Here is a 27252-nt window from a genome sequence, read left to right as displayed (position 1 = left end):
TCATTACTGGTGTTACATGCTTTATGAGATGCAAGAAACAATAAAAATAAACATAAAGACAATGACTTCACTTGAATTTGGTTACAAAATGCAGAAATACTAAAACGATCAATTATGACACGAAATTATATGGAAAAATTTAAAATAGCTAACTTTAGCCATTTCAAAATGTGTGCTTTCGAAAGTGCATTTTGGTGGCTAAACGGTTAGAAACCAGAAGGTATCTGGTTTGATCCCCAGACTGGCAGAATAAATCTGAATGAGGAAACTGAAAGGGTAGAGCTATTCACTTCCTCATTACCACCGCTGTGATGCCCTTGAGCCCAACTCCTCTGGTGAGCTGCTTAGAGACAATCAGATAAGATTGTTTTTCTAGTGGGTAGCTTCCAGCAATAAATGTTGATTTAAAAAGAAAAAACACAAAAATGCAAAAAAGCATCATATTACCTCCAGAAAGAAGCTGAGGCTGAGACTCAGGAACAAAGGTGCCCATCTTCAAGCTCTGCTTCCAGGGCAGCAGGAAAAACCCTTTCCAAAAGACCGCAGGTTATTAGAGGGGTCATCGATTTTATCTTTGTTTGTGTCTGACTTATAGATTCGATGATACACAATTCATACACAAGTTAATATAACTGCTGTAATGAAGCACTTTCGTCCTCTGAGTTTTCCATATGGGACAAATGGCGCTGTATAGAGATGAGTCGTAACATTTTAGAGATGTATGAATCAAAAATGACACTGCATAAGGAAAGGTCAGCATCTGATATAAAGTTGCATTGGACAGCTGCTTTTAATTTCCACTCAAATTCATCCTGGTGATGTTTAGGCAAAGTTCCATGCAATAAGACATAATGTTGCTTCCCTCCCTGTGTTGGAAACTAAAAGTTCTCCATTGTCCTGTATGTACAGAAAAGTTGTGTGCCTAGCAACCAGCTGGCACATGCGAAAAGTCTGTGATCCTTTGTTCAACAAGAAAAGTAAGATATTGCAACTCTAACTGACTCCCAGTTTGTCTTCCAGATGGTGATGAGGCGAAAGTGACAGATGCTCGTCCCTAGACACTCAAGGCATCTCGAACAGTTCCTCTGAGGCTTTGAACTAATTCTAACAACAGACTTCATCTCCTTCATTAGCCCTGTTTGGGAGTTTGCACATGGCTACTCACATCCAAGGGTAGCCCCATTGTCTTCTGTCTAATCATCTGAGATATGCATTGTCAGTTAACACTCAGGCGAGAGAGATACGAGTTTTCAACACACCCTTCTTCTGAACATGCACCATAGCCATGCTCAAGTTTGTTTATCAATTGCTTAGTAGTTAACTGTTATCAAGTCCGTCTCTTTGTTAAACTTCAAACTGTTTTGTTTTTTCCCACCTTTTTCAGAGAGATCAAACTGGATGATGCCAGGACACTCTGGGACGTGCAACCAATATCTGAGCCCAAAATCCTGTCAATGATGCTGCATTTACACCACGTGTATCTGAGCTCATTGAACAACCAGGATGGCTTTCAACTAAAATTTTCAATTTACAGGCAAATTAATAGACAAAGAGAATTATTTATTTTGTTTTTATTTGTTGAGAATTCTTTGAGAATCACAATATAATGCTTTGACATCCAACATTTAATAAAGTTAAATTAAGAACAATTAGTGACTTACCACTAGGGCTGACACGATAGCTTAAAGAACTTGACTAATTTGAAAACCAAAAATCCTCAAGTCAAAGTTTCCGCCAATTTACCTATCGATCAAACCAAGCTACCTATTGATACCTAAGATCTGGCAGTTAAATAACACTCAAATGTGTGTCAATCCTGAAACAGGTCTGCAGCTGGATGATCTTGGCTGGGCTGGGCTTCAAATGATCACATCAATGACACTGTTTCATTGTTAATAAATACCATTTGCCAACATAGGTCAAGGGGACACACAGGACATTTGTAAAAAAGCTACCAGGTATCAAAATCCTCACAGTATAAGAGCACATCAGTAAATAAACTGCCCAGCAGCCGAAAAATGTTTCTCCATATTTTGGTCAACGCCCAGTTAGAATTACTTATTTTTCAGAAACAAATGAGACTAATGCCCACTTTGTACAGTGCTAAAATTAATACAGCACTGTGTATTTCTGTCATATTGCAATAATCCCTTGTCGCTGATATTCCAAGTTTTAAAAAAGCATACTGTCCCTAAAGAGAAACCAGAATGGAGGAGTCAAAAAACTGGTAGAATAAGCATGTCAATTAGGGAAGAGTAGTAGGCATGAAGCTCATGGTCTGTTAGACAGGAACTCTAGAGAAATAGTGACAATACTCAAGGGGGCTGTTAGGACTGTAACAAATGGTTCCCCGGGATAACCTTTGTTCTACAGAGAAAAGGTCAGACTAACTGTTGCTATAAAGGAACATGTGTGCAACTGGAGGAGATGTTACTTAGAGAGAGCAAAACTCTGTACATATTTATTTTGTTGGCCATTGACATAAAGCTGATAAAAAGTCATTATACTGCACAGTGACTAACTATCAAGTAATATAATTCAAATGTTGAACAAACAAAGCATTTTTTTTACTAGTGTATAAAAAGAGATAGATTTCAATAATGACTCTGATAAAGCATGATAATATAATCTTGACCAACCCTCAGCCAACATCTAATCTGTAAAACATTAGAAATGAAAGTTACAGTGGCTTGCAGTGTACATATATGTGTATTTCCCGGATTAGTAGGACAGATACACCATTCCCTCCTTGCGATAGCTTCATAAATGGCTGTTGTACACGAACTCGACATTTACAGATACTCAAGAAGGAAAATTATTGAGGAGTGCATGGATAAAACAACTAAAAAATCTAATACTACCCCATCAGGTAGTGTCACAAACTGGCTCAGGGATTGTGACAATGCAAGACTCAACTTAAACAGAATTAACTTGAACTAAAACAAACACGTTTGTATGGAAATCATCGGCAATGCATGACAGTGTTGAGGGTGCAAAATGAAAAGAGGCAGTGTGGATGCCATTTGAAGGAAGAGAGAAGAGAGTAAGCACACGGACCAGCTTTCACAGTCTGGAAGTCGCTGGTGAATAAGATGACCTGATAATCCTGCACAGTCAGTCTCTGGCCTCCTGAGCTTGACCAGGACGGTCCGTGGGAGGGCTGACATTGTAACCCTGCTGAACAACTATGCTCTGTTGTTGCAGGTCCCCATTTAGCTTCTCACACTGTCAAAGCTCCTTTTCATTCACAATTTCTGAACATCACCATGTCTGACCAACCAACTTTCTTCTGGCACTCTAACCAATAACTGGTTGCAAGACTGTGCTGTTGACATTCTGTCACTGTGTCCACCACACTGACTATTGCGCAAAGCCCTCCACATCCCTGTCACCCCAGTGGTCTGCAGATGGATGGTGCTGTGATTTTTTTTCAGCAGTTTAGGATGCTAAAAGAAAGAGTGTGTTTTAATATGGCTACGTTTTATTCATATTTGGTGATAACCCAAATTAATTCAACAACTAGGGTAACCACAGGCAGCCAAACAACACCATGGCTGACAATCAAAACTTTTACATGAAGAGTTGTATAACTGTCAGCTGCCCAAAAACACTGATCAGCGTAGAATCAACAATGCTGATCGGTGATAAACCACCAATAACCACACAGGTCTAATGTCTGTCTATTAATATTGATAAACCAGCCCAGAATGTTACTAAAGCCACAAACACACACCAGAGAGCAAGAATAGACACAGCAAAGCTAACTTTCGGCAGTATGTTGATGTTCACAGCACAGAAATGCCATGTATTAAAGATTACTTACTTTTAGGGGGAAAATTACTCCCTGACACTGGTCACATGAATTCTTCGGTTCTTTGTCAGTCTTTCTTAGTTTCTTCGACATGCGTTTTTATCTGCACTGGCGCAATGGTCCATTGGCGCAGTGCAATAACTGTATTGTTGCGCTCCTTAATTTTCTCTGTCGTCATTCCCGCAAAAGTGCGCCTTTCCTCTGCCAGTCGTGGTCCTCCAGTTTTAGGGATTAGCGAACTTTGCATCCAAACGTTGCTGTAGATCCCCGACTCTGGGAAACACGGTAACCCTCTTTTTTCCTTGTCCAAGGAAATCAGGGTTTCTCGGAACCAAAGCGACCAATTTATCAATGGTCCCAGCTTAATCGTGGTAGTTAGCAAAGCTAGCTGTTTGGTGTTAGCGGCCTGCTAACGTCCCCATAGGCTTTTGGTATCAGGTGTTGGTCGTGTCGATGAAACCGATGTTTCTCCTATGCTCTCCTCGTAGATTTTTGGGGAAATTTGATCTAATGTTTTTTTCGTTTGTTTGTTTGTTTGTTATTTTTCTCTGTGGGACCACTTCTAACTTGTCACGTATTTCCAATGAAGTACCAGACTGTTTCCTTCACCACAGTGTCTCAGCCTTAGAAGGAATTATTTTTGCGTTAACTGGTGCAACTAAGAGCCGAAGCCCCGCCCTCTCTCCCACCTAGCCTCTGTAACTGTTAAAGAGGCGCTCCGCCGATTTCGCACATCAGAGCCTATTTACAGGGCTCCGGGAGTACTATTAAATAGGTTGGCATTATATTCCAAGAATTGGGAGTAGAGTTGCACCCATAATGCTATTGTGCACGCCCCATCCTGCTCTCTGAGTGATGGCAGAGCCGGTCGGTCTTGTGTTGAAGTCTTGTTCCCCATTCCAGTTGTGTTTCCCTTCAGTTAAAATGGTGCTTCCCATAGCAGCCAACCCCTTGGTTGGAGTCAGGACGTAGGTTAGGTTACGGTTAGGCATAGCAGAGATGACTGGTTAGGGTTAGGGCAAGGCTGGGATCAGGTGAAGCCTCTCTTTACACTGGTCGGGGTTAGGGATAAGGTTTGGTTCAGATTTAGGTTGGCTATGTAGAAAAACACATCGACAGGGAAACAGTCTTTGACACAACACCGGTGTGTTTGTTCGTGTTATGTTCAGCCAAGGGTTTAGTCTTAGTTATATTACTATATATTTGCTCTGTCAGTCAGCTTACAAGCGCCGAAGCCGTGTCTGTTGTGCTGCTGGACAACCACACTGTCATGTATAAGAAGATTGCATAAAGCTTTTTGTAGCTCCAGAGGGAGGTGTGCGAAGTCTGATTAATTGCCTCAAGTGACATCACTTGAGGCTGACCTCACTCAGCATCAGTTGGGGCTGCAGACTAAAAGGCTAAAAACGAACGAAATCTTTGAATGTGGCAACAGCAAGAAATTAGCTTATCGGACCTCTGCAGCCCACTCCTCACCACTACTTGAGGCTAATAGCTCAAGGCTACATTAGCCGCTACTAGCGAGAATCCAGTTGAGTTACATTGTGGGTAATGTAGACCCCAGGTTTTCATAAGGAGGAATAATGTAGGGAATAAAAAAGACGGTATCTGTGGTTCTGCTGCATTGATTTTGATCCTTTTTTTTAAACTGTCCATTGTGAATCCAACAATGTTATAGGAGGGCAATGCTGAATCAGTGGAGTACTCATTTAACTTAGTCTTCTCGTGGGGGTTAACTTGGTTTTATCAGGCTTATTATTAATTGTATACATTTACATTTAACAGATACAGTACAAAATCTGCGCACATACGGTAATACGGTTGGGAGATGAATCTTGTGAAACAATATAAATTTGTCAACCATTAGAGATTTTCCCATACCATTTCTCTTGGTGTATTGGGCTGTTGTAGGAAATGTTACTGCTTTATTGCTATAATTCAATTTTTATAAATTTTTGCACCAACATGTTGAAGAACCTTAATTTGACAGGCATTTAATTTGGTGGATTAGCCAAAAAATACACCTCCCGGTCTGGTTAGTCTAGCCATAAACCATTTCTCAATAGATTTTTCATGAAAATGACTATCTGTCAATATATATTGTATATCAGTATCAATGTATAAAATCAAATATTCAGAGAATTTTGTCTGTATTGTCCACTCCTTGTAACCAGCTAAGCTAAGTTTGAGCCAACATCTCCAAAGATGGTATGTTTAAAGTTAGGCAAAGTCTTCTGCTGGGATAAAGTTAGGAAACAAGTGTGGCCATGACAAAAAATAAATAAAAACTGAATATAAGATCGATGGTTAAGGTGTGGATTAGCATCCACACCTTAACCATAAAATAAAATAAAATCACTTTATTTAAGGTTAAAGATCATTGTCATGGTTACAGCACAACGATTCAATGACCTTTGTTGGCAGTTATTATAATTTTGTTTTGGTAGTTCAGTGGTTTTGGGAGATTTAGCTTGTTTTTTACTTCTTTTTTTTTTATAATCTGCTAAAAAAAAAAAATTGCTATCTAACATATGTTTGTCTATAGACACAGTAGGTGACTGCCCCCACCCTTGCCCAAAACCTAGAATTGCATATAGTCAGTATAAAAGTTAACATGCAGTAAAAGATGCTTCCCTTATTTTTCCATTGACTTGCAAAATCAACTAATATACCCACTAATATTGTAGTGTTGTACATTGGGGCTTGACTGGAGTTTTTTCACTGCAAAACTTTTGAAAAATCATACCCAAAACAGTCTTTGTACTTGTAGATAGGAAAATAGTGCTTGAAAGTAAATTTCAAATGGATTTTACTGGAAGAACCGCATAAAAACTTCACTAGAAACCAAGTAATAGTGTGATGCTGCAGGAGAAGCTAGAAATAACCCTCATTTAAGACACTTGTTCTTTAATGCAGCTCCATATCCAATGAAAAAGCAGTGACTTATTGTAACCACTGGAGGGCAAAATGAGCCGGGGGTGGCAAGATTCTATAATATAAATGTGTTTCAAGCAAAATGCTCACCAATGCATCTCATAACACAATAGTATAAGATACCATTTTACAACTCATTAAAAATGTTTTATTATTTAATTGTTCTGTAATCAAGTTTGGAGATGGTCCACTTATGTATGTGGGTTGAAAAATGTCCCCTCTATTTCCATGAAAATAGAAAAGTGAATGTCATATATAACATGGTTTGATTTTTCGAGCAGACCTCATTTTTGTCATCACGTTATCTGTACCTTTTTGAAACAAAGTGATAGTGCTGCCAGGAAGCTCAGTATGGTTTTCAGCTAATGTCACCCAATCAAATAAAAATACAGTAAGAAATGAAAGCCTAATGTAGCTAAAATACAATTTATTCCTGCTTTCAATTCACAATTATTAATACATTTTTCATAATTGCATTGTGCACTTTAATGAAATGCAATGAAGAGATTTACATCAAGGCACAAGACAGCCACAGTTGTTGAAAGTTTAGTTGGTGGTGCAGATGTACAGTACAAGACTTCCAGTTTGACACACTGTACTGCAGACACAGGTCAGAAGTGCAGTTGAGCCTCAGGAAAAGACAGAAAAAAAACCATTCTAAACTCTCTTAGCAGAAGAAGATATATTCCCAGTTACTTTTCCATGACGACGATGACACCAATGCTAGTTATTTTGCTGTTTTTAAGCACAGACTAAAAATTTAAGACGTCACTCCATGTTTGTGAAGGGTAATTTTCTAAATGACGCTCTCATTGAAAAGTGTTTGTAGGTGGATGATGACGCAGGAGGCACTCAGTCCTAGAGAGCCAAAGAAAGGAGAGAAAACAAAAAAATTGTTAAACATTGTATTGTGATTCAGATTCATAAAAGATTGTATTGGGGCATTTGGCTTTATTTCATAGTTTGACACTGGAGTGCAACAGGAAATATTGGTAGAGACTTAAGGGCTTAAAGTTAAGTCAGTACTGCTAACCTTTTGTCAATGTAGGCCAATCAGGTTTGGTCAATGTATGGTGTATATATAGTATATCAGCCCATGAATTCAATACTTAACAAAACATCACATAAGTGGTCATTGTGTCTAATTTCAGGAAATTTATATGAAGATAGGTTGTGCTAAAGTAACCCAATACCCATTACAGTAGTTCCACATTAGTTTTTTATTTACATAATGCAAAAAAATTTCCACAAGGCCATATTTTTAAAAACTAATTGACAATAATGTGTTGAGAGATTGCCCCTGATGGGTATATTAAAATGTAAAAGACTACCTTGCACTTTCATAACACCAAATATTTCAAATACAGAAAATGCAATTTGGATTTGAAAGAACTTTTACCTAACCTTTCTACTAACAGTAATTCTAAGATTGGTTTTAAAGCAAAATGATTTTGTTTAATCTCTCTCTTTATCTACATTATAGGTTACTATGAGTCCAGCGATTATACTGAAATGAAAGTATGGAGTGCTAACGTACCATGTATTTGCTTTTGTGCTCACACAGGGCCACGCCGCTTCCGTCTGCCAAATGCCTGGGCACCCACATTGGTGGGAACAAAGTTGCTGTGTCCCAGTCCCCCTGACCGACTCAGCAAGTCAGCCAAGCGATGGGTGACACAGGTGGCTGTGTTGCATGCCCGCTTCTGTGCTGTTGCATTGCTTATCAGAATGGAAAAGATAGTGAACACAGTTTGTTATAATATTCAACATCAGATCAGACATCTACATGACCCAACAATATTCTCTTGAATTATCAACAACAAATTAAACACAGTTAAAATACCTAGAAGGAAATTTTCAATATTGTAGACAGCCATGCTTACCATTTTATTCTTCAATTTCTTATTCTATGAGTAATGTATGTTTTCAATACTTAATGAATTAAATATAGCTTCCATGTAAAAGATGAATTTCTTCTAGAGGAAACATAATTACCATGAAGAAAAAATAAGTTAACATCAAAATGGTTTTTAGCTGTTCTTAATTTTATTGTATTATACAGAACTGCCAAACACATTTTTGTTTTTTAGCTAATTCTAAGTTTTCAGTTCTCTGTCAAAATCTAATGTCAACCAGTTGAAAATTAAAGCAAGGATGTTTTTTTTTAAAGTTAGTTTGACAAATAGGTTCCACATGCATCAGCAGTCTTGTGAATGGACAGAGCTGGATGAACAAGCAAAAATCAACTCAGACAGACAAAGAATAGATGGGCTAAAAACTGAAGAGTTTCAATTGTATGAGCTGTCGTAGTTTTCATATCGCTCAGACAGACTTCTCTTCTTGCCAGGTGTCCCTGCTCCCACGTCGGTGCGGGGATAGGTTTGCAGTTTGTGAATATCCTGGGAGAGTTTGCCCAGCATACAAGTGCTTAAGCCGGTGCAACGCTTAGACATGGGTCTATCCAAGCTGTTAGAAACAGAGACAAACATGCGGAAACAGGCTTACAGTAATTGTGGCATGCAGATAAATATTAATACCGTAGTTCCATGCATTAAGTTTTTCTAAAATGTCATGCATTTGCAGAAAAGCTGTGTTAAATTAACATTTCAAAGACATGCTAACAGATCCAACAGGCATATGAAGCTATCTCATTAACCAAAATATTGTGGTGGAGTTGTCATGCTACTGTTCAGCGTCATTTTCTATGCTAATGTGTGTCAAGCTCGTTCTCTCATGTTCTTTGATATCATGCTCACTTCAGATGTCTGACCAAGGACACTCTATTCCAGGCACGTCATTTAATACTGAATGAATGAAAGGATGAATGAGTGAATGGATAACTTAAGTCCGTGCATTAAGAGATTATGACAGAGAGCAGATTTACATGAATTTGACTGTATACCTTGGTAATTAATAAACATCAAAGCTGGAGCTGTTGGGCTTATAAACAAAAGCGGGTTATATTTTGCGTAACTGATGGAAGATAGATAGATAGATAGATAGATAGTCATTATCAGGGTTAACTATACTAAGATGACACCAAAAAATCAAAAGCTATACCTGTTCCCATCAGCTGTTTGGCGGTCTTGCTCATCTGAAGTTATCTGCATGAACTCCTTGATAGCTCCGAGTAACCTTTGCACATCATCATTCGATAGTGTGACTCCATCTGAAATTGACTCCTTGCTAGTTCTGGAAATACACATTCAGTTAGATTGATCTATGTGGTTCTGCCGCAACATTGGTTTAGAAACTGTGTAACTTGTCCACATAAGTGCAACAGTAAGGGATACAAGGGAAACTTCAAACAATCTAATGCAATTCTTCCTTTTAAAAGCTAAAAGGAAGTTGAATTGAAATTTTATATCGATAAGGACATTACATTAAGATTGGTGATCAAGGATTCAGCATGCACACTGATCTTTGGCACTTTGAGGAAATGAAGATTTTTAGATTTAAAATTAAATATATCTAATTAGTTATGGTTTAGGGACTAACGCCTCACCTGGATGGAGCTGCCTGAGAGATGTACATCTGACAAATGATCAGCGCATAGGCAAGAAGAAGAGTCCAGAGTTTCAGCATTATCATGACTCCCTGTGGAAAACACATACAATACCAAACAAGGTAATGAAAACTGCTGCAAAGAAAAGTTTTAAATGCATTTTTTGTGGGACCAAAGTCCACAACATTTTATGCCATTAAACATGTTTGTTTTTTTGTACAGACTTTCTCATCTACATGCACTCTAAGCTATATGAATCCTCTCTCTCTCTCTCTCTCTCTCTCTCTCTCTCTCTCTCTCTCTTTATCACTCCCTCACTGTTAGAGCCACTGAAGCTGCACAGGCAGATAGAAGAGTTCTGAGTGATATACCGATATTGGAAGCTTTGCCAGCAACCATAAGCAAAGCGGCATCTATCTCCTGTTTGCAACCATTTAGTAGATAGTTACTCAGTCCTCACCTTCACCAAAAACCACAGCATCATATCTGATGTTTCTAACAGAGACAGCATGATTAGTACTATAATCTAAAGAAGCAGTCTTTTTATCTATACTCACCGGTGGATAATAAATCTTCTGGTAATGAAGAATTAAATGATAACACTCACTTGTGAATCAGCTGAGCACTCCCACAGCACAGGGTTTTATATATGTTCCCCATGGGTTTCTGTATTAACTGAGTGGGCGCTCGATCATAGTCTATTGGCCAGTCCGATGTTCTACCTCAAACTGCTAGCCAATCAGAAGTCCCACATAACTTACAGCAAGCCAATAAAAGAGCTTGTATGTAAATTACATCAATTCACAAAAAGCTGCCAGGTATTTGAATCAGTTGGTAGCATCATTTGTAGTGAAGTGGTCGGAGAACGTGAACATAATTCATCAGTGCCTCTGTTCTTAAAATATTTCAGTCTAATTTTAATGGGGTGCCATTTCATCATCAAGTGGTTAAGATGAGCAGGGCTAGGGCCAACGAGAGGCATGGATTCCACTGGCGTGCAATACCTACTCACATACAGAGTGAAAAGTCAGTCATATTTAATTATGTTACCTGGTAACAGTTAATTTTGTTACATAGACCCAGTTAGCAATTTGTTATAATTAAAAAGGTTCTTACAGCTATAGCATCCATGCGATTTTGAAGCAGCAAACAAAGTTGCCCCAAAAGGCCCAAAGAGTCTTTGTTGCACTCACTCAAGATGCATTTTTAGTATGGTAAAGGGGAAGCTAGTATTTATAGCAGGGCCTCCATTTAAAAATCACTCTGGTGTATGGCACAAAAAGATGAGAAGCCCTGAGCACTTGATAAAAATGAGCTATTGAGTCATTTTTCATCGATTTTTCTACTTCTGGGGAGGGCTATGTTATAAAGCTGCCTTCTAACCACAGTGTCTGCGGTCAGCTGTTATTATGGTGGGTCTGCTATCATGTTGAAGGTATTTGGCCATCTAACAGCCAGGGAGAATTCACAGTTCCATGTGTACCCTGTGGTCACAAACTGCTCCCTCACATGTTTCAGTACACGCCGTGCCCCATCAAATTAAAAGGAAGTTGGTGGAAACAAGAGTAAAGTTATTTTATTCCTGGTGGCAATTTCTGAGTTAGGTTTCAACAGGTTTCTGTGTCTCTGGAACCGCTAGTTTAATATCTAGCCTGATCTGCAGAATAGTTTGATCCTCCTCATTTTCATACTTTATATACTTTTTCGATAAAATAATTCCTTTCTTATATGGGAATGGCATCATAGTGAGCGCTCCATGGTTAAACTAAACCTACTGACAGAATTTAATGGTCTTCATCCGGTTTCTCCGAGCTAATTACTGGGCTGCTGGTCTCTGGCCATCTTCTAATTCCCCTTATGTAACAATATTGGATGATGTATCATAAAGCATCCTGCCTCCCAGTTATTTTTTGCTCCACAAGGAAACTCATTAGAGTAGATGAGCCTCTTAGTACTATTGAGCAAACCTGCAGGCCCTACACCAGGCACTAAATTAGTCTCCTACCACTCCACATGCTGCCAGAAACTGCTCATGGAGGACTAAAGACTTAGGAGCAAGAGATTCCAGATACACACACACAATGATTAATGGTAATTGTCTTGTTCTCATTTGAGTGGCTGCCAAGAAATTTGAATTTTATATATTTATCTTTGAGGTAACTACTTATCCGCAACTTCTCGTGCAATGTTAACTCAGTAAAGCATGTATTGTCAATCAAGGCAGAAAATCAGTGACATCCACAATCTAGAGCTTGATAATGACAATATAAATTTGCACTGAACCATCTCTCTGCCTCAGATAAGAAGGTTGTCTCCCTCTCCATGACAAGCGTCCCCATAACAAGTCAAGCAGTTGAGATGCACCTTATATTAGTCTTTGTAAAAGTAAGTGCTCTTCGCACTGTTTCAGACTAGGACATGAGTTGAGGCAGAGAAATTACATTACAAGGGGCAAAGAGTGCAATTACCTCAAAGTGTTCACATTACCAAATGTTAGGCATGAATTGGTCTGGAAAATTGATTACAACACAGGACAGCATTCATGACAGAGAGGGCAGCATTATGCTCACTGTGGTGCTCATCACTGATAGTCTCAGCTGAATCAGTGTGAATTTGTCTTTTTTGTCAGAGTCCCAGCACCATTCTTGGCTTGGGCTCTGCTAGTAGGTCCCAAAGAGAATTTCCTTCACAGTTCTATTGTCACCTTGCATTATTCGGAAAAGCAGCAAGAGTTGATAATCAGCTGGAATGATCTCACAGTGCTGTAATATTAAAGTGATTTTAAAAGATTCACGGAAATTTGAGCTTTTGCATGGATCTTTAATTATCTGCGACGCAAAATGTACATCAGTCCTCCACAAAGTTTTTTCCCCTTTTTCTTGTGTCTGAGAACGGTCTCTGCATCTTCAAACAAAACATTAGATTTATATTGAGGCTCATGGAATTATAAACAGTGAGTAAGCATCCCTCAGCAAAGTGACTTCCACCTGCTGCTCTCCATTAGGAAGCTCACCAAACCTAACCTAACATTTGAACACCTGGCCAGTAGTTGCAGAGGGATTATAAGACTTCTTGTTGCGCCTGTCTCTCTCATTATGTTGTTGGTAAAAGAGGTTCTGGACAGCATTAGGGAAGGTCGGTAATTAGATTTTCTACATGCACTTGATAAAATACCAGTCATCCGGATGGTAAATAATTTACTGTAGAACCACAGTAGCCAAGGGACCCATCCAATCAAATACTCTATGTTGCACATGCCCCACAGTATAGAAAGACCGGAAGAACAGTCTTCAAGTTGCCTTATAATGTAAAAACTGATGCTGTTCAACCACACATACAGTAACTGGATTAAATCCCATACACTGATCAGGACAAAATAAAATTACCCCAGGACAGACTTGGCAATATGACGATATAGTGCATCCTGTGAGACAGTAAAAATGTGTTTTTCCAAACAATTTATATTGTGGTAGCTATTCCCTTTAATATCTTTGGTAGTATTAGGTAATTATGGGTAATACTGGAAGAAATAATCCAGGACTGCTGTGATTTTTGCATCAATGTAATGAAATACCTTAATTTTCCAGGTATTTAATTTCCTGGATTGGCCTGGCAGTTTCCTGACCAGGTATTTTATGAATATATTAACACTGTTTCCCACTTAATGGATACTCCAGCAATTTTTGTGGGACTTGAAAGTGACATCAAAGAAAAAGAATGAACATATTCTGACTTTTATTCCCTAATATGAGTCAAGTTCCAAAAACACAGGATTGTATATTTTCTATAATACGATATGATAATGTCTACCATTAGACCCCCCCTGCCTCCTAAATATCCATTTCTTTCAAACCTCCCACCTCTAGCTTGTAATTCAGGCTTTCTGTTAAAAAGTCTCAAGCTCAAGTCAAGACGAATCTGATGATATTATCATTGTTCGTTTTAAAGATTTGGAAAACTCCTTCCAGGACCACGGAAGACATTATACACCTGTTTTCAAGGCTGAGCAGAACTTCTCATTACAAGTTATTTGAACTTCATGTGTAAAATCGGTGGAATGCCTCTTTAAGAAATTTTTACTGTGTTATTATGTATATAACAATCCGTATCGCCCACTCCTATCTCAGGGCATAAGAACACACCCAAAATAAAATAACTTGTTTGCAAAAACAGGGATTAGTAAAACCTGTTACACAGACCTAACCTGATAATATTTAATCCATCCAAAGAAACACCACTCTTTGTTGATTTCCAGATAATAAAAAGTTTTTTTAACTTTTCTTTTTAATTAATACCAGTAGTTATTATGTGAAATATTTTTTAATTAACTCTGATTCTGTTTTTTCCGAATCCGTGCCAGTCACAAAATATGGTTCACATCTCCACCTGGACACTCCTGTCGCTGGTGTTATGATTAACGCAACCGCTAACAAGATAATGCAACAGTGAGACCCATGTTTATTTTATTAAAATTGACAGATTGGTTTAACGCTTCCAGAATAGCTTTTTGAGTCTGGGGAGCTGGCAGGAAGCATAGAAGTAATTTGCAAGAATGTCCTCATTAAGTAGTCCTAACAAATCTGAATGATTGGGAGAGGTATGTAGAGGCCATTTGAGGCATCTAAGAAAACAAGCTTACCAGCTGTCTCAGCAGGAAGGAACAGCTGGATAAACAACTTCATGTCTAATGAGGAGCCAGTCGTGATAAACTGATCACACAGCAAAGTGGAGAGCATGGTTTTACAAAAGTGCTACTTGTTTATGGTTTAAAACCCCCTTAATGAGATGATAATATTTACCTGGGTTAACCTCTCTAAGCTCTAACCATTCTCCACTTCCATCACAGACCATAGGAAAACTCTGTAGACATTAAAATTAATGAATAAAACAAACAACTGTATAGTGCTTATTCTCCATGAGTGAAAGTGATTATTTCAAAAAGTTGACAAATATTTTGTCAAGTGTGTGCATTTACTGATTTGTCAGATTTACTTGGCTAGAAAACAACCGCTGTCCTACAGTCTTATATGTGTACTGAAACTCGATTCCCAGTTATTACAACACTCACGCACAGTCCTGCACTGTCTGGACGAGTTCAGGTTTTTAGCCTACAAGACGAAAAAATGTCACACCGCTATGCAAGTCTGGAATGTGGTGCATGCGTTAACCTTTAACCTCTAAATGTAGTGCATGGCCTAACCTTTAACGTGTTGAGGTGAAGGAACCTGCAGCAGCTTACTGGGGCAAAGTTTATTTGCTTAAAACCATAACAGGGTAACACACAAACATGCTTTACCAGCACTCTTCAGGTAATTACTGTTATTAAATGTTGATACACAAAAGAGGCTCTGTTAGTTTTTGTGTAAAATTGATTGGCGTTTTTAAAACTATGTTATTTCCTGTAAGAAAAAAACAGTTATGATTACTATCAGTACATTTTATAATACTGTGTGTTATGGTGCATGATGGTTAGAATTTTAAAAAAGTGGTTATTGCTCAAGTAATAAAATTTGATTAAAACTTAGATTGGAATACATATTTAATAAATATTTGAAATAGAAAAATATGAAAGCAAAGAAACGAGGTGAATATATCATAGAAAACATACCAATAATACACTACCAATTTATTTAAAAATCTGTAATCTTGTAATGGTTTGTAGCATTTTAGTCTGTTATTTTGAGAACTGGCTTGTTTAGATTGTTGGAACTTGATGGACTGAGTATTTTTAATTTTTCAAACTGGCAATATCAACGTTACATTCTTAACATTGGTAGAGAAACAAGGTTATTAAAATCAGGTTCTGTGCTTTCTGAAATCAGCTGCTCCCCACTTCTGAGTTCTTATATCACTGAATCAATACAGGTTTCATCAAGTTGTTTTACTCGCTAACATATCAATGAGCATTTTTTTTTTTCCTGCTTCTGTGTTGAGAAAACCGTCAGGACTTCCTCCTGTATTTATTATCTCATTACATGTACGCACATCGGGGAAAAAAAAAGTATTTCAAAGCACTGTTCCACTGTGTCCTGTTCAGTTTGTTTTGCAGTGTTGTCAGATTTTATGGATGTTGCCAAAGCAGTTGAATTAAAATTACAGTAATGAGATAAGTTCTTTGTTCTTGCTGTTCTAACCACGTTTTGAAAAATGGCATCACCTTTGGGAGCACTGCACGCTTAGTTGCTTTACTGTAAGACGTAGCTTTACAGCAAGATGACGGTAATATGTCCGGGGATACCTACATGATAAAAGCTACATATATTGTGACAATCCTCTAGACCGGCTTCTCAAGCCTCCTCCGGCAGGAGCAGTGGGTGGAGTCAGATGATCAGAGAGGCTATGTTCACCTGTGCCTTGACCCCAGACGATACTCAGCTCACCTGCTGCTCTGACTGCCCGTGACACTATCAGCTGGTGGTGGTCAGTCTCTCTCTCTCTCTCTCTCTCTTCACTCTGGCTTCTGCACTTTTGTATTTGGTCCGTTTGCTTATTTGGTTTATCTTGATCTTATTTTCTCTATAGAGAGAATAACAACTAACAGTAGTAACAACTAATGTGCGGCCTCCCCTCTTTGTCCTTCCTTGAGCAAGGTTGTTCCAATATAGGCCTATAAATGTACAAAGCAATAGCTACTTTTCCCCACTGTACAGATGGAACACAGTCGACGATTACATGCGAGGCAGGACCACATTATTAACACCTTACTTAGTGGTACTAAGAAGTTCATGATTTTAATATATAAACTTTGAATATTAATAGCAGGGTTGGGGTTCCATTCCTACCTTGCATGTTGCAGGTTGGCTAGCATACTGATCTTCCTAGTTCAGTAGTCACAGTAGCCTGTAATTGAGTTCATCTGTTCTCCGTCCTCTTTATTCAAAGCCCATTTGAATTTCTAAAACCTGTGTTGTGTGTGCCAACCGAGATGTAATTTCGTCAGTGAGATAGTCCCGAGACCTGTTTCCCAGAAATACTTGTTCAGCTCAACGTTTATGATTTATGCAGTACACTCAACATTTAGATAAAGTGGCCTGCATACACACGATATACATGAGCAGTGAACGTACAGTACTCAGCGTAACTGTGAATAACCAGAAACCTGTTCATTTTATTTTTAGTTTAGTTTTTTTTTTTTTTTTTACTTTTATAAAGTCTGACAGAAAAATGAATCATAACAATTGTGCACAGAACCTACTTCATTTTGATTTAATCCAGCAAAAAAAAAAAAAAAAAAATGGCCAAGAAGCCTTGGTTGCTCACATTGCAGTATTTTTGGCTAAGCATCAGTTTTTGGATCTCCGTTGCCTGTGAGTACTCCTGCTTTGCTCAAACAGGTCAACCTCACGTTGGAGTTCTCTAACATAATTTACCTTCTCAGTTTGGGTTTTCGACGGTTCTATTTTTGTTCACCTTTGTTCTTTTTACAACCCCAGAAACGGCAGCTTTTAAAATTCACTTGAAATTCGCAAAAGCCTATTTTGGAACTCGCTTTCCCTGCACCGCCCTGACGGGAAAGACACTTCCAAACTTGTTAGTGGTTTCCTCGCCAATCGGTTCAAACCAGCCCTGCGCCCTCCACTATTCATGACATATATAAATCATACTTACAGAGCCTTATTTTCTGATGTCAATTAGTTCTTGTCCAAGTGTTTTGTTTTGCATTTTTGCATTTTTGCATCAAAGCGCTATTCTGCACGTTTATTTCTGAGTCCAACTATGAAATGCATCTTACAACTTTAAAAGCCAAAGCATTATTACAGCCAATAACGGGCCTGATCAGCTAGATTCATGTTGCCCTGCCCCTACTGTAGGTTGATTAATATCGGTCAGAAACTCAGCCTAATAACCACCCAAATGATCCCCATTATTGATCAGGAGCAGACCAAAGTTCACCAAAAGTTGACTCTGACTTTCTGGCCAATCTTAGCCTTAGAGGCGGGGGATAGAAAATGTGCAAGATGACACATGTGTGTTTCAGTTGCTCCGAGGAGAAGCCGAAGTCAGCAGGGGCAGTCTAGTAGGGAAGAGAGATTTTTGAAAAGATGGTTTCAATTAAATCGCCGTCTCTGGTGCCGGTGTCCTGCCCACAGGCTCTGCTCGGTGTGGGCTGTTTGGCTGTCGCCCTCCTCGCTTTCCTGCTGGTTCGCCAGCTCGTCAAGCAGAGACGACCCCCGGGGTTTCCTCCTGGTCCATCTCCCATCCCTGTGATAGGGAACATTCTGTCGCTGGCCACCGAGCCGCACGTCTTCCTCAAGAAGCAGAGTGAAGTTCATGGACAGGTAATGACTCAAGACTCAGCCTACAGCGCATTTTATGACAGCGGAGCTTTTTAACTGAGTCCTCTGCAAACTGTGCAGTGCATAAACCTCTGCAACCTCTCTCTCTCTCTCTCTCACACACACACACACACACACACACACACACACACACACACACACACACACATATGCGCCCACACTAGAAAATCGTTATGAAACGAACAAAAGAGACGCGCCCTAACATTCGGCGGTCTGTATTTTTTGCTTGGAGGAGGATAACTGCGAATCAGGGGCTCCCAAAAATTAAATCCTCCTCCCAAAAAATACATTCAAGGACACAGACTTCCTTTTGGTAGCCCATTGTTTTTTTTTTTAAGAGCTAAACATAATTTAGGTGCAGAGCTGGACATCTCTTTAGCTGGAGTCTGTTTGGTTCACTCATTGTCCTGCTCAATATCATGGAGGTTGCAACGTGTCTACAGTCGTGTTACAAATCTCACATTCCTTGACAAAGACATCAATTTGTTTAAAAATGTGTGCGAAGAACAAAAGGAGTAGTGCTCATGTCGCAATGTGTACTTTTCAGATTTTCAGTCTTGATCTGGGAGGCATCTTGACTGTGGTATTGAATGGATATGATTGTGTCAGGGAATGCCTTTACCATCAGAGTGAGGTGTTTGCTGATCGCCCATCGCTGCCTTTATTCAAGAAAATGACCAAAATGGGTGGTAAGATGTTGTGATGTGATTACAATGCAATAAAATGACCGTTATAATGTTAGTCAAAGCATTTAATTGTTAGAAGTGGTATCTGTGTTTTGGGTGATTCAATACACTGCTTTTTTTCTCTACTATCCACAGGCCTTCTTAATTGTAAATATGGCAAAGGCTGGATCGAACACCGTAAACTGGCTTGCAACTCTTTCCGTTACTTCGGCAGTGGCCAGAGACTGTTTGAGAGGAAGATCTCGGAGGAGTGCATGTTCTTTGTTGATGCCATCGACGAACACAAGGGAAAGTCCTTCAACCCCAAACACCTTGTGACCAACGCTGTGTCCAACATCACCAACCTGATCATTTTTGGGCAGCGTTTCACTTATGATGACCGCAACTTCCAGCACATGATTGAGATATTCAGCGAGAATGTGGAGCTAGCAGTGAGCGGCTGGGCCTTCCTCTACAATGCCTTCCCTTGGATTGAGTATGTGCCCTTTGGAAAACACCAGAAGCTGTTCCGCAATGCTACTGAGGTTTATGACTTCTTACTGCAAGTTATAAAGGGGTTTTCACGAGGCAGGGTGCCACATGTACCGCGTCACTACGTCGATGCCTATTTGGATGAGCTGGAGCAGAATGCAGGGGACCCAAGTTCCTCTTTTTCCTATGAGAACCTCATCTATTCAGTTGGTGAGCTCATTATTGCTGGCACAGAGACCACGACTAACACCCTGCGCTGGGCCATGCTGTACATGGCCCTCTACCCCAACGTACAAGGTCAGTTGTACTAGAAGCATCGTCCCAACATGAGAACCTTTTACTTCTACTGTTACCAAGAGAGAGATCTGATGCACGTCTTTAGACTGAGTTTGCTCCAAATTTAATGGTCATGTAATGTTACGCACGAATAAATGCCTGATGGTGTCTGTTTTTCCCTGCTAAGAGAGGGTGCACAGAGAAATCGACAGTGTGCTGGGCAGTGGGAGGGCACCCACTTTGGAGGACAAACAGAAGATGCCCTACGTGGAGGCTGTTCTGCACGAGGTCCTTCGCTTCTGCAACATTGTCCCACTTGGTATTTTCCGTGCCACCTCCCAGGATGCAAAAGTCAATGGGTACACAATTCCTAAAGGGACCATGGTGATAACAAACCTCTACTCAGTGCACTTTGATGAGAAGTACTGGAACGATCCAGGTGTTTTCTCACCACAGAGGTTTCTGGACAGCAATGGCAACTTTGTGAGGCGCGAGGCCTTTCTTCCATTCTCCTTGGGTTAGTCTCTTTATATTCCTCTAAAACTGCAAAAGCTCCTGATCCAAATGATAATGTATTATCTGTAGTCAGTAAAGAGACAATGATCAGTCAGTGGCTATTCCATTTACCCACAAATTGTTTGCATAAATCACTTTTAAAAGCTATGAACATTTGCTGCCAGGCCATCACAAAAATATAAAATTCAACACACTAGTGTGAACCGATGTCAGTTTTGGTATACACTGAATTCCAGCACCCATTATCCTCAATTAAACGGATTTTATTAATTAATCCCATAATCCAAATTAGCCATATGTTGTGCCTGTGTTTGAAAGAGTCTAAATTAAAGAATTTTCTTTTTTCAGGGAGGCGTCATTGCTTAGGTGAACAACTGGCCAGGATGGAGATGTTCCTCTTTTTCACCACTTTGTTACAGAGGTTTCATCTTCAGTTCCCTCCAGGAAGCGTTCCCACTGTCACTCCTAAACTGGGCATGACGTTACAGCCCAAACCTTACTCCATCTGTGCTGTCCGCAGGCAACAGAAAGTTCCCTGATCTGGAGACACTCCTTATCACAAGTAGGCAAGCAGGCATTTATTACAGCTTGTTAAGCCGTGCAAGCCAGAATTTTACTATTTTGCACAGCAATGCAACCACATGATACAGGTGCATAAAACTGTATCACTGGATTGTAACGTCCAGTTCTGGTGCATTCCAGTTTTTCCCAAGGACTTTCAGTGACCGACGTGCCTCTACATATGAGTGTGTGATCCAGTTTATTCAATTACTATCAAATTCTCTTAGTGAGCAGTATGCATGTTTGCACAATACCTTTTAAGCAGCAGGGGAGGCAACAGGACTCTGTGTTGAAAGGACATCCTGGGAGCACAATTGTGATATCGATTTACGTCTCTGTAGCTCAGAGTTCCTCTGAGCCCAGAAAATGACATGTCTATGAACCTTTGTGCGGTAGTGATGGGTTAGTTATATGTCAATGATTGATAGTAAGTACACCTATGATGGTTCATAGCCCTGCCTTCTCGGGACAGCTTCAGGTCAGACTAATGACACCACAAACACGTACGTGTGGGGCAAAACGGAACTAACACACTTTCCAAGAAAGTTCTGAACACTGTGTATTGGAGCTGGACATGGGCCAAGATTTACGCCATCTGGACTGACTCTGACCCCTTCTCCAGGGATAGTGCTCTATGGAAAACCTCTCTCTTAGAAGGCAAATGCAACCCCTGGTGGATTTCTAGAAACTGACTATGCAACACTGGTGCTTATCAGTATTACAAAGTGCTGCATTTATGTGTAAGCTTAACATTTGTTTGTCCTTTTTTTTTGCAATACTGATGGTATTTCTTATATTCATAAAGTCTTTCTTACGATACTGAAAACTTGCCCTGTCTCGTTTTGCTACTGCTGAATTGCTAAAACCCAACTTTGAAATGAACAAAGATCTCAGATTGATTACTGTTACATTAAGACCCCAGATTATCTCATTTAATACTTGCAGAATCATTTGATCAACATGACAGGCAGAGGACACAGACATTTACATACTTATTCTGTGCCTGTCAAGTCTTAGGACACCCAACTTAATCATTAATTTTAATATCAATTAATTTCAACATGTAAACTAAGTTATTGAAGGTGAAAAGCAGCTGTTCTCAGAAGAGAAATGTACTGGCAATACCACACATTACATGTGGTGTATCTAGTGATTAAAGGTATGGTGAATAGATGCTATTTCCTACATTAACTGACTTTTTTGGGCCACTTGGGGGCAGTGCAACAAGCTCTAAACACATTCACATAGAATCACCAAGATATGGCCAACATGTTAACAAACAGTGGCTAATGTACAAATTGAGCTGACATGGAAAACATTAACATTAATTCTGAGTCATATTGCAGGTGACCTGGCAAATGTATGTCCAGTATTCACTCAACCTTTAGCTCCTTTTGCTCTCCACCAACTTTTGAGGGAAACATCTGGCTCTCTAGTAGCTAAATGCTCTACTATCTTCACCAGCTAGTCGCTAACTTAATCTGCTCTTTGGTGCTGAGTTAGCATACGGTGGATTTTAAGAACTTTTTTTTTTTTTTTAACTAAAAACAGGGTTGTGCTGCAACCAAAAATGTCACTGATGAGAGCATTGAGAGTGAAACAAAACAGTAAAGTTTTGGGCCAAAAAACCAAAACAATGCGCTGTAGACTAAATGACTCTAAAAAGCTGTGTGCTACAGGGAACTGCAGAATTTGGTGAAAATTTTCTGTGGGTCCATCATTACAAGCAACCTCTTTCACCTTAAACATCCTGAACTGATCCATTCTCGGTGTAAAAATATCTATAATAGCAGCTTTAAAGGCTCAGCACACCCACACAGGTGTTTTCAATTACTATGGCTGATTAGACATATGCTCCGGTTGAACTTGGGTTTTATGCATTAATATAAATGATACGGGGGTTAGTTGTCACCACCTAAGAAATGCAGCACAACTAAGTGTGAGGGAGATGTCAATCAAGCAGTTTGTACACACACAGCTTTGAGGAGGAGGTCTAATCTGGTTTAAAAGTAAAATGTGGGTGTACAATAGGTGTATTTAGGGTCTTAAAGGTTATTCTCCTGTTTATTTAGGGTGGCATGGATAAAAAAAAAATAAATAAATAAAAAAAAAAGGAAGAATGTTACCTAAAATATATCGTGAGTTCACACAGACACACACACACACACACACACACCAATAAAAAAATCAATGAGAACTGCTGATACTTTAGGGATGGTGTTTTATGACAGCTATAAATAACAACAAAAATCAGTTGCCCCAACAATGTAGATAAGGGTGAATGGTTACATTAGACAAACGTACGTATATTGATGCTCCTTAAGGGTAACAACCATTCATAGATGTATTTATGGCACAATCATCAGAGGACACTGGTTTGAAAAGACTGCACAGTGAGAAGCCAACAAACTTTTATAACTTAATGAGCCAGAATATGTCAGGTCGGGAGCTACCAAGGCTTTATGATCCAGCACGGGTCCATGTGAAAAAGCCGACAGCAGAGTTGTCAGAATGTACATGGCTCTTACCTGAGTCCAACTCTGACTCTTGCCTCTGTCACCGCCACTTTGAGCCTGGTGGAATATGTGACTCGGGGTGTTTCTCTTGCATGAACGGTACTGGAGCCCGGAGAAAGTTTGCCAATCAGCATATCACAGCTCACAAGCTACTGTATGTAGGTAACGTTTGGCACTAGTTGGGTCGACCGAGACAACAGTGATAGAGAGAGATAATGAAGAATACAAGAGTGGTTATGATACAGAACAGGGAGAGGCTGAAACCAAGTGAAAAATCAAAATCAGAACACCAAACCCCACAGTTCCACACCTGTAAATAGAAGTAGATAAAAACTCTGGAAACACAATGGTAATTACAGGATCTCAATGTACAATATGTCAGCTGCATGTAGAAAACAGATGCATTCATTTGATTATTTAAAAAATATATATTTATATGCACATACTCTTTTGTACAGCGGCTAAACACTTGTTTGGTATTAAAATGTGCACACCTTGATCTATTTTTTGTCTTTAAATATTACTATCTTGATTTACACTGCTTACTTAACATTTTCTCCAGAGATTATGATTTAATAAGGTGATAAAGGAGCTAGGCAACAATCCTGCCTTCCCTTTCATAAAACATCTTATTCTAGTGGAATGCCAAGAGTTCTTAGAGACAAAAATAGAGAAGTAGTAGTTTTTTAACCTGCCTTGTGGCACATCATAATTAATTAATTAAATTAATTAATGTATATTTATATATATATATATATATATATATATATATATATATATATATATAAACAAAACCAAAGTGAAATGAAACCCTGGATCCCTTCTTTACACACTGGCCGAGTTATGGGTTTGGCAAAAAAATTTTAAAAATGAGGAAAAAGAGAGATGGGTGAGCTTTCAGTTCGTCTAAACATCAGTGTCTGCTAGCTGACCGAAACACAGACATTTAGACATTGTACTAGTACTGTGTTTGTTTTAAAACAATGCAGAGAACGTTGAATATACTGTTATAGAATTGCTAAATTGTACACTGTGTTGTGTTGCTGCAGGAGAGACATTTGCAGTCTGCTGACAATCAAGATGAGCTTTTCTCGAGTGAGGTTGTAAAAAGGTTATGCAAACAGTGTATGAATGGCCAAGAGACAGCACATACCGTATGCTCCTCTGTCAGAGGATTTCAATTGCTTGAATTTGTTTGTAGTCAAGTTGTTCATTAAGAGATTACAAACTACTTCAGTCACCCAGATTTTTAATTCTTAGTTTTTTAAAGTGTATTTCATATTAATGACATAAATTCTTGCAAAATAATTATTCAACTTTGCGTGAATCCTGAGTAACCTTTAAAAAAATACTTATAATCAAAAAAGGAAAATGAAGAATCCATTCATTGAAACAGCACTCCTGATCTGAATGCAACATGTTAAACACCAGAGGACATTTCACTGATTAGAAACCAACCATTACTGAAAGGACACACAGACATACACACAAATAACATACTAAAATAATTAAAAATGTGCTCTCTTTCTCCCTACTCATTCTCTCTATCACATTCCCGCCAAAAAATACTCACCCACACAAATAAAATGAAGCAAGGAGAGTTAAAGGATCAAAAAAAAAAAAAAGACAGGTGGTACACATGAGTAAAAGCATCAAAAATGATGCAGATATAATGCTATTAATCAGTCAACATTTCTAAAATGTCTCTGTGACTGAGTCTGATACAGTGTTTCGTGTCGCCAGCAAGGAGAGAGAACTACACAAGCCTAGGCTCTGGGCCAATATGGACTCAGTAAAGGTTCAGACAGGCACATTTGATATATATATGTATATATATATATATATATAACTCAAAAATATACCTGACATTGAGGCTGAAACAGTCTCAGTCTCTTGTCTTTCCGTGTTTGAACTGTTCACTTTGGTAAAGGGTATCAATCGCTCGATAATGTCGCTTGCTTCATTATTATTCCTCTACCTTTCATTTTTAAAAAGACAGGAATTGTTTTGTACCTAAGGGAGGTGTAAGCGCTTTGCATTCAAGGCAGCATCACAGCCAGGTTACCATGGAGGGCAAGTTAATGCTGGACCCCCGTCCACTCTCTTCTTCTGCACCTTCCTCCGCAGTTCTGGTGCTTTTTTTTTTTTTTTTTCTGGGTGCACTCGACTCTCCATGGGGTGAAAGTGCATAGGAGTTGGGCTCCCACCGTTGCAGCAAGGATCCGCTCACAGTAGTAAGGCCTTTTTGTTTCTCCAAAAACAATGTGACTGCTTAAGCATCTAAGTGTCTGCACAGTGAATCTTTCAGTGTGTGTGTGTGTGTGTGTGTGTGTGTGTGTGTGTGTGTGTGTGTGTGTGTGTGTGTGTGTGTGTGAGAAAGAGAGGGAGAAAAGTGTGTTTTATGTGCATTTGTCAGCTGTCTGTGTGTGTTTCTCATTTCTGTTTGTGTTTATGTCAGTGAAAGGCAGGTGGTCAAGGGACCCATGTCCTTTCACTGCCTTTTGTCTTCTTTTTCACGCATCTGTGTTCTTCCCTCCGTCCTCCTGCTACTGACGCTCTTCTCCCTCCTCCTCCTCCTGGATGACCTGGATTTCATCTGACGGGGAGATGGGCAGGCTGGCAGGCAGGCTGTCTGGCTGCTGCTGTTTGCCGAGCTCTTTGCTCTTCTCATCCTCCTCGATGATCTTCTTCCACACCTTGTGGTTCTCCGTCAGGTGCTGCATGATGCTGCAGAACAACCTGCGGTGGCTCTTCCTCCTTTCTGCAATGAACAAAAGCCAAAAGTATGTTTAGGACAATCTGGATTGGTGTAACTTTTATGTAAAAACAACTTTAATGATGAAGTGTCAAATCTTACTTGGTGCCAGCTCATCTTCTAGCTCATCTTCCTCATCCTCATCTTCATCCGTATCTGTGTCCACCTGCCCCTCCTCATCGTCTTCATCTGATCCTGCCTCATTAATCCAGTGGCCAGGGAGAAGGCCAGCAGCATCGTAGGAGTTGCAAAGCGGTCCTACAATGTGGGTGATGAAGGACTCCTGTAGCTTGGCCAGCTGCGGGGAGGAGCGGTCCATGAAGGGGCTGATGGGTAGTCCCAACCTAGTCTCCTCATCTCCCTGTGGATCCAAAACAAGTACTACGGTTAAAGACTAGTGATGAACCTTGATACATGAGTCAACTACCGCACGATCACAGAGGAGCAGAACGCTGTTACTGTAACACTTTCTAGCTGATATTTATTTGGTTTCATTGTGATTGCTTCTGCTACATGGAAAGCCAATCTCCATTAAGGAACATTAATGGTGAAATGAACTGAGCTGAAAAGGTCCTCCTTAGATTTTGACAGATTTTTTTCCTTGTCATCTTTTAACTGTAATACCCTTTTAAAGTTTGCAGCTTTATAGGGATATGACACAGAGGGATTAAGAGATGTCACTAATATTAATCTCTGCTTTTTGTTTTTGTCCCTTTTCCGGTCCCTTATGGTTTTATTTTCTCTTTTTTTTTTGCCTGACCTTGTTTATCGTATTTGTAACCTCGATTAGATATAAATGTGTCACTTATGTGTTCTGTCTGAAGGTATCTGCGGTGGTAATGGGATTACTTTAGCGCACAAAACACGAGAAGGATGATCTTGTTTAAAGTACTGCTACTCTCTTTTAAAAAAAAATGCCATATA

General features: G+C 39.4%; 3 protein-coding genes and 1 long non-coding RNA gene across 9 annotated transcripts in view; 1 reads left to right on the top strand and 3 right to left on the bottom strand.

Moving 5' to 3' along the window:
- LOC120795860 overlaps positions 1–4460 on the bottom strand; it is a 112263-nt gene extending 107803 nt beyond the window's left edge. Inside the window, exon 1 of the long non-coding RNA XR_005708288.1 lies at positions 3824–4460. This is a non-coding gene — a long non-coding RNA (uncharacterized LOC120795860). The remainder of the gene's footprint in view (positions 1–3823) is intronic.
- A 2733-nt stretch (positions 4461–7193) lies between these two features.
- On the bottom strand, positions 7194–18375 carry calca (calcitonin/calcitonin-related polypeptide, alpha). 6 transcript variants are annotated; one of them, XM_040138000.1, is made up of 5 exons: positions 17859–18375; positions 10251–10342; positions 9806–9937; positions 8283–8464; positions 7194–7603 (listed from the first exon to the last, which is right to left on the bottom strand). In XM_040138000.1, exons 2-4 carry the CDS (start codon positions 10334–10336, stop codon positions 8302–8304), a joined length of 381 nt encoding a protein of 126 aa, XP_039993934.1. In that variant the 5' UTR covers positions 10337–10342; positions 17859–18375; the 3' UTR covers positions 7194–7603; positions 8283–8301. The 6 variants fall into 6 exon arrangements, with proteins under 6 accessions (XP_039993934.1, XP_039993609.1, XP_039993770.1 ...); XM_040137675.1 differs by lacking the exons at positions 7194–7603; positions 8283–8464 and adding an exon at positions 8862–9211; XM_040137836.1 differs by lacking the exons at positions 7194–7603; positions 8283–8464; positions 17859–18375 and adding exons at positions 8862–9211; positions 17033–17101.
- Positions 18126–21865, top strand: LOC120795484 (vitamin D 25-hydroxylase). The gene is made up of 5 exons (XM_040137461.1): positions 18126–18529; positions 19095–19236; positions 19369–20001; positions 20168–20497; positions 20845–21865. Exons 1-5 carry the CDS (start codon positions 18293–18295, stop codon positions 21033–21035), a joined length of 1533 nt encoding a protein of 510 aa, XP_039993395.1. The 5' UTR covers positions 18126–18292; the 3' UTR covers positions 21036–21865.
- Positions 21866–25937: 4072 nt separating this feature from the next.
- pde3b (phosphodiesterase 3B) overlaps positions 25938–27252 on the bottom strand; it is a 40219-nt gene continuing 38904 nt past the window's right edge. Inside the window, exons 16-17 of the mRNA XM_040136558.1 lie at positions 26431–26689; positions 25938–26334 (exon numbers count right to left, since the gene is read on the bottom strand). Of these exons, the coding sequence (XP_039992492.1) occupies positions 26120–26334; positions 26431–26689 (474 nt within the window). The 3' untranslated portion in view covers positions 25938–26119. The remainder of the gene's footprint in view (positions 26335–26430; positions 26690–27252) is intronic.

Source organism: Xiphias gladius, chromosome 1, assembly GCF_016859285.1.
Source record: "Xiphias gladius isolate SHS-SW01 ecotype Sanya breed wild chromosome 1, ASM1685928v1, whole genome shotgun sequence".
In the NCBI taxonomy this organism is placed as follows: Eukaryota; Metazoa; Chordata; class Actinopteri; order Istiophoriformes; family Xiphiidae; genus Xiphias; species Xiphias gladius.
Note: the sequence above shows the minus strand (reverse complement) of the source record. Positions and strands in the feature narration are given on the sequence as shown.